At 33.7% G+C, this 7,414-nt stretch overlaps 1 protein-coding gene across 2 annotated transcripts; it reads left to right on the top strand.

Annotated features, from left to right (window-relative positions):
- The first annotated feature begins 2,735 nt into the window (after window positions 1-2,735).
- Window positions 2,736-3,150, top strand: LOC133783864 (uncharacterized). Of its 2 annotated transcripts, none has more exons than XM_062223473.1 (2): window positions 2,736-3,008; window positions 3,082-3,150. In XM_062223473.1, exons 1-2 carry the CDS (start codon window positions 2,751-2,753, stop codon window positions 3,145-3,147), a joined length of 324 nt encoding a protein of 107 aa, XP_062079457.1. In that variant the 5' UTR covers window positions 2,736-2,750; the 3' UTR covers window positions 3,148-3,150. The 2 variants fall into 2 exon arrangements, with proteins under 2 accessions (XP_062079457.1, XP_062079459.1); XM_062223475.1 differs by having other exon boundaries at window positions 2,739-3,005.
- The last annotated feature ends 4,264 nt before the right edge of the window (window positions 3,151-7,414 follow it).

Genomic DNA, 7,414 nt, shown 5'->3' with positions numbered 1-7,414 from the left:
TTAATTAGTATTTGTATTTTATATTATAGTTTCCTCCTCTTTTTCTTAGATGATCATTGCTCTGACTTTCTCATCCAAATTTTCAACTTCTAGAAGTCATTCAAAATTGAATGTTCAATGCCCATTATTATTTTGCTGATTTCCATAATCTTTTGTAATATAATCCTTGTATGTTAATTTTTCTATATATATATATATAGTGGGTGTGTTTCACTCACTTTTTTTGTTTACTATTTGTTTCTTGACTCTACTTTTGTAGCTTATCTTGAAACTTGTATTCTATGCTCTCTAGATTATATACCCAAGAAAGTAGCTTTTTAAGCTATATTCTATGCTCTCTAGATTATATACCCAAGAAGGTTTAATATTAACTATCATTTTCTTTTATTTTTGCACATATAAGCATTTTGTGCATTGTGTGAGTACATTAATGACTGGAGGTAAATATATTTTTGGCCTTAAATTTGTGATGATCCTATCCTATATAATTTTATTCCGCATTCATATGGGTTTTATTTAATCTTTCAAAATAACAATGTAAAGTTGTCCTAGTCACTAAATCTGTGTGTGCGAAACAGTTAGGAAGAATCTTTCAAAATAACATAAAAGTTAAGAAGCTTACCATCCACCCCTTTTTGCCTGCAATTCCATCTTTGATTGCATAAGCCGCTTTGAATCCATTCTTGAACAATAATTCAGCCACTTTTAGGGAATTGCCATCCAGGCTAATTTACACAACAAATCCTCTCATATCAATCCAAAAGTTCAAATAAATAAATAAAACACAAGAAGAACTGTGAAAACTCCAACGAACCAACATGTGTACATGTATAGATGTGAACACAAACATATACGTGTCCATACAAAGTTCCAAGTTTTGAACAAGCATATTATCTTCTCATCATATTAAAGAACAAACTTTGAAAAACAGAACCAATTTTTTTATCCAAGATAAAAGAACCATATTCAAACTTACTTGTCCAGAATACAGATAAAAGAACCATATTCATATTCTTTTGTTGCAAGCTTGCACAACTTGGTCATGGTTGATCTAAATAAGATAAATCATGTATTAATATTGGTTTTGGCTATATAGAGTGATTGATAGGGAAATAGAAGTTACTGACTCTAGAAATAAATTAGTATTCCTGACTTTAGATTTTTTTTAATATAAAAAAATACTAAATGAGCTAAGGTGGTAAAGTTTGGATTGGTTAATATTTCATTGTTAATAAGTGGATTGTTGGACTTATTTATCCTAATAAGTTTTAAATGATAAATCATAATATCAACCATTTATACTTAGATTTGTACCATTTTTCTTGTTTATTAGTAAACATAAACCACAAGTATAATTTTGGAGTATTGAAAGATGATTTCATTAAATTTAAATATACATATATATATATGAATATAGAGTATTAATTTTGGCCTTTCTACTGTGAGGTTATGAATCCGTTGAAACTGATTATGATTGCTAACAGGTGTAGATTGAGGAGCTTTTCAACGGGAGCTTATCTTTTTAATTTTATTCATTGGTTGTTTTGAATTAAATATATTGGATTCAAGAACATATTTTGTAAAATGTTGTATAAACTAATCATCTGTGTATAAACTTACTTTAAATTTTATTCATCTGTGTCATCCTCGAAAAATTTAAACCAATCATTAGTAGCTAAATTTTGCAAAATAAAATGATTGAAACTTTATTTTTAGCTACCAAAAAATTAGTAGGTAAATGTTTTTTCTTTGCTACCAAAAGAAAATTGGTAGCTAAAATAATAAATTAGCTACTAATAATAAATTGGCAAATCTTACCAAGAGGAACAATGACTTAAGGATAATAAATTGGAATGAAAAAGGGCAACCGGTTGGTACTAACTCAGTGCAATTTTCTTCTTTTGTGGGCGCGCTTGTGTGAGAGGTTGTTCCTTACACTATTTCAGATTGGAAGAAAGTTTCACCACTCATGAGAGATGCTTTGGGCATCTATTCAGGTAGAATTACAAGTTTTATGACTGTATTTTTTTTTTTATAAATTCAGCTCTACACTTAAACATATAATATATTATTCTATATTCTATTGTAGGCACAATATGACTTACATGATCATTGGCAAAAAAAGATGTGCTTTGAAATGATGGCAGAACTATGGAGATATGGGAAATCTAGACTTGTAAAGGATATTATCAATGCAAAAAATGAGAGTGAACGACTAGCCTTAAAGTCGGATTGCATAAAAAGTGATGTAGAATGGAGAGCATTTGTTGCCAAAAAAATTAGTAAAGAATATTTGGTAAGAAATATGATGTAAGAAGTGATGTTGTTGCCTCTTTTATCTCTGTTGGTGTTAAATTAAATACTATTATGCCTCTTTTACTTATTTATTAAATAGGATATAAGGGCCAAATACCAAGAGAGAATAAAGAAAGTTGTTCCACACACCTTAAGTTGAAGAGGATATGCTCGAACAATCGATGATATGGTAATACTTAAGTTTTATACTGTTTGTATTTTTGCTTCCAATATTGTAGTCTCTATTTTATAATCTCTATTGTTGTATTGTGTAGAAAAAAGAAAATGAGGATGTTAAAATATCTAGAATCGATGCTTTTCAGAGAGCCCATACCAAGAAGAATGGTGAACCTGTAAACCCAACGACATCTAATATTTTTGTGAGTATTAGTCATTTAATTTTTGTGATTTTATATTTATTTTCCATAATGCATACATTAGTTATACTAATTTATATGCAGGGTTCATTGAATGAGATTCTCCTTGAAGACCCAAAATCTGGAACTACAGACAACGCTGATGAGGATGCCTTGACAAAATTGTTTGGTAACCCAAAATCTGGTCGTTTAATCGGACACGGAAGAGGCGTAACAAGGTCAAAGCTAACTATTGTTAATATGTGTAATAGCAAGATCTCCAAGTTAGAAGAAGAGCAACAGAATATGAAGCTCAAAATGACTGAAATGATGAATCTACTTAAAGAACACTTGGTGGTAATTCTATCTTGCACTTATAAACCTTAGTTTTCTTTTCTTCCAATGAAACTTATCTTGGTTTTATATTTAGGTTGGTGGTAAAGCGACACCAAGCGAAGGACAGTCTCGCAATGTACCGCAGTCAAACAATATTTAGTCCCCTAAGGTAAATTATCAAACTTGTTATTATTTTAATGATTCATTTTAGAAGAACAAATACAAAAACTAATATATTGTATTTAAAATCAATTTGGTAGAGTATTGCACTAGAAAAAAAAAGACATAACTTTACAGAAGGGAAGAATGCTTGCTCCTTGCTTGACTAGGCAGATGTAATTGTTGCTGAAGGTCGTTGGGATTCTACCGATCCAAAGTTAACTGTACATGGAAAGCCTCTTGGACCAGACTTTATGCGAGTATGGGTTGATGCTGATATTGTACCAGAATCTTACTTATTTCGTCCTAATAATGCGATGCTTACAATACAAGAAGCAGTTGGTTCCACAGTTGCATGGCCTTCTAAAAAAGTTATTCCAAGAGATACATTTTCATACTCAAAAAAGAACCAATGTGTTATAATTTAGTGTTTGGTTTCTTTGTTTGCTTTGGTGTAGTTGTGAATTCATTATTTTGTATGTGGTGTCCTCTCTTGGATATAATTTCCATAGCATTTTTCTTGAAGTAATTTGTGATGCTAGATAATAACAATAAAATATTTCTTTGTTTATTTTGCGAATGTGACAAGCAAAATCGAAAAGGATACTTAATTTTGAAGCCTTTGTGTTGGGCAGCTGTAGAATATTTTGTACTAAAAGTAGTAACTTTTCAATATGTTGAATATTTAAGACTACTTGAATAATTAATGTAATGCCCCGAATTTCCTAATAAGGGTTAGGACCTTGATTAGGAGGCCGGGAGGGCCATAAGTGAATTATGATGCTATTTAGTGACCATATGCATGTTTATGTGAATTATATTATTATATGATGATAAATGCGTGCATATGGGGGTATTTATAATTATACGGGTATTTTGGTAATTTGACCGCTTTGGGCGTAATTGTGTATTTTGGGTGCATGCTTGTGATTAATTAATATAGCCACACTATAAGGTGGATTGGTTCGAACTATTCGGCATGAGACGATCGTGGAATGCAAGTGCTCGGTCTAGTCATAACGGGTTTAAGTTCGAGGCTCGGGGTGAGTCTCGGGGTGAATTTAATGATTAGAGCATTACCGGGAATTAAAGGGTAATAGGATATGGATTATTGGTGTTTGAGGTTATCGAGAATAGCGGGAATTGGACGGTGTTGATTGTGATTAATGAAATAGGTGCGAAAGGACAGTTTTGCCCTTGGTGGCTGTTAAGGTTTTATTTTAGACCTATGAGTATTTAGATCCTTTCCCCTCAAAGGATATATATCAGCCATTAAGGCTGTAGAAGAGTAACAAAAACAGAGTTTCTTTTCCTTCTCTCCCGATAGATTTTCTTCCTCATTTCTCTTTGGATTTTCGAGCTCAGTTTGAGGAATTAAGCCAAGGAACCAAGCTTAGCCAAGCTAGGGTTATGCTCCACCATTGAAGAGGGTGTGTTGCTGAGATTAAGGTGAGTTTCTAGCCACTAGAACTCTTGATTTTGCTCTGTTTTCTAAGTTAAGTTTTAGCTGGTTTTTGGGTTGGAAACTTGGGAATTGGTTGGAGTTTTGGCTAGGGTTCTTGGGGTTGTGGTCCCTAGGACATTTGAGGATGGTTTTTGGGTTTATTTGGCACCAAAAATGGGATTTGGAAGCATTGGAATCGAGTTAGAATTGAAGGAGTCGAAGAAGGAAGTTTCAGGGGTGGCTCTGTCTGGGGGTAGCGCTACAGCGCCCATCAGAGGGTGCTATAGCGCTACACAGGGCTCAGTTGGGCAGTTTGTGGTTCTATCTTGAGCGCTGGGGCGCTAGAAGGGCAGCGCTATAACACTACCCTGTTCCTTCAGAACCCTGTTTTGGGTGTTTTTAAGGGTTTTTGACTTGGGGTTCAATCCTTAAGGCCCGGGATCAAATCTACTCACTGTGTGGGCATGTTTCGAGGTCCCGAGAGTGGGGTTTAGGTTAAGACCCTATTTTTGGTAATTTTCATTAATTGGAGATTGTTTTGGTTATGACTAGGTGACCGTTAAAGGATTAATGATCGATCGTTCTCAGGGGTCGTTCTTGCTCTAACTCTCACTCGAACTGGAGGTAAGAAAACTGCACCCTATGTATATGTGACATGCATGGCTATTCTTGATGCATGTTGATTGATTATTAAATAGGACATGCATGGCTATCATTGGTGCATGTTGGATTGTTAAATATAATGCATATGATGCACGAGAAATATGTGGTTAGGACATGCTTTGTATATTGAGTATGATATCGTTCAGAGCTTGAGCCTCTGTGTTCATGCATGGTCCTAATTGTATTAGTACTTGTTAAGTAAGCATGTTGAATACCTTGTATATGGATATTGGACATGTGATATATGTTTGGTGGCATGGCTTACTTGTGTATGGCACTGGTTTATTAGTCGGAATCGGCAACGATGTTAGATCCATCTGTGAAGCTGTGATTTATTAGTAAAGTTCACGATGAGTTGAACACTGGTCATGTTATACTAACCTAAGAGTCAGAAATGGCATAGCGTTATGAACGCCGAGCCAAATGAAGATTAGATCTAATCGATATCAGCGTTGAATGACTCATATGGGGTATTAATGCTAGACCGACCGGAAGGTCAATGAAAATTATAAGCGCTTGGCTAGTCTAAGACTAGTTATTCAGAGCCAGGGCATACGGCCCCGGTGACTGTTTGTCACATGGCTAGGGAACGCTGTTCCACAGTTATGACTCTAGAGTCAGGAGGAAGGTTATGTTGGTGACTAATCACCATGCACCTATCCTGTTAAAGCTAGTGAGATGCTCACTTATTTGTTAAGCCCTGGTGATCCTATCGTCACATGGCTAAAGGGTGTTGTTCCCATATTAGTGACTTTTGATATCTGATAAGCCCTGGTGATCCTATCATCACATGGCTAAAGGGTGTTGTCCCCATACTTGTGACTTTTGTGATAGTCACCTAATTGTTTGGACTGTTGGTCCTGAATAATTAATACAATCACTGTTGATATTATATCATGTTATATTGTGTTTTCTTGCTGGGCTTCGGCTCACGGGTGCTATGTGGTGCAGGTAAAGGCAAAAGAAAGCTGGATCATCCTTGAGTTGGAGAGCTTAGGTGACGACGTGTACATATGAGTTGCTCGTCCGCCACGGCCGAGGTTTGAAGGGGAACTAGGGTTAAACCCTGTTTTGCCGCATAGAACGGCCTGTTGTAAATATTTTCTTGTAGTAAACTCTGAAATTATAGTTTTGGGATCCCAACATATATATTAGACATTCTAATGAAACGTTATATCTTATCCAAAATTTTTAATCCCTAAATCGCTAATCATACTTAGTTACACGATTTTGGCCAAATAACTCGATTAGCGAGTTTAGCACTGTTTACAAGGCACACCGTAACGGTCCCTGGAGTTGGGGCGTTTCACTTAAAGAACATTTTGTTGTTGATGACAGTGTTGAATGTTTTAAACTAATTTGTGAATTGTTAATACAATGTTGAATGTTTTTACTTTTTGTTATTTGAAAACCAAGTTCATTTGATGATGCTAGTATATATTAGAAAGCTAATTTTAATTATATAAAAAAAATTAAAATACAATAGAATAAATTAGTGTTATATAAATGAATATATAATGAGAATTTAAACTTATCTAAATATTAAAATAATACGAAAAATTGTGTTATAATATCTATTACAATAACACTTTTTATGTATAGAATTTTGTTATGCAAACTTCATTATATAACACAAATAATGTGTTATACTAAAGTGTAGTATAACACAAATTTATAAGTATTGAAATGTGTTATATAATCGACTATAAATAATATAATTAAACACTTATCTTTTTATTAAAATAACACAGAAAGTCTGTTATCCTTGACAATATAATAACACATTTGTATAACAATGATAAAGTGTTATGTAAAGTACCCTAACCTACGATAACATAGTCGATCTTAACACATCAAAAAGTGTTATGGTATGTTTTGATAACACATTTTTGGTGTTATTAAAAGCCTTTTTTCTTGTACTGAATGTGTAAGTAGATCATATCATGGATTGGCAAGTCAGTGTAAGTCCTGTGCACTGACTAATCTTAGGACCAACTTATGTTTGAACATATAATCATATTTATATTCCACTGTGATTACGTCACTATAAATATGATTAACTATATTCTCCGAATTTAATAGAAGTTTATATTAAACAAATATTCATGAAAATAAACACATGTGAGCAAAGTGATTGACCAAGTCAAGAATTGATTTCTAT

Source organism: Humulus lupulus, chromosome 6 (genome assembly GCF_963169125.1).
Source record: "Humulus lupulus chromosome 6, drHumLupu1.1, whole genome shotgun sequence".
In the NCBI taxonomy this organism is placed as follows: domain Eukaryota; kingdom Viridiplantae; phylum Streptophyta; class Magnoliopsida; order Rosales; family Cannabaceae; genus Humulus; species Humulus lupulus.
This window is presented reverse-complemented; position numbering and strand designations above follow the sequence as displayed.

Bases quoted from the DNA above. Each gene is read 5' to 3' on its own strand.
- LOC133783864 (XM_062223473.1), top strand. From the start codon at position 2,751: ATGCAGGGTTCATTGAATGAGATTCTCCTTGAAGACCCAAAATCTGGA. The intron at 3,009-3,081 runs GTAATTCTATCT...TTTTATATTTAG, and splicing joins TACTTAAAGAACACTTGGTG to GTTGGTGGTAAAGCGACACC.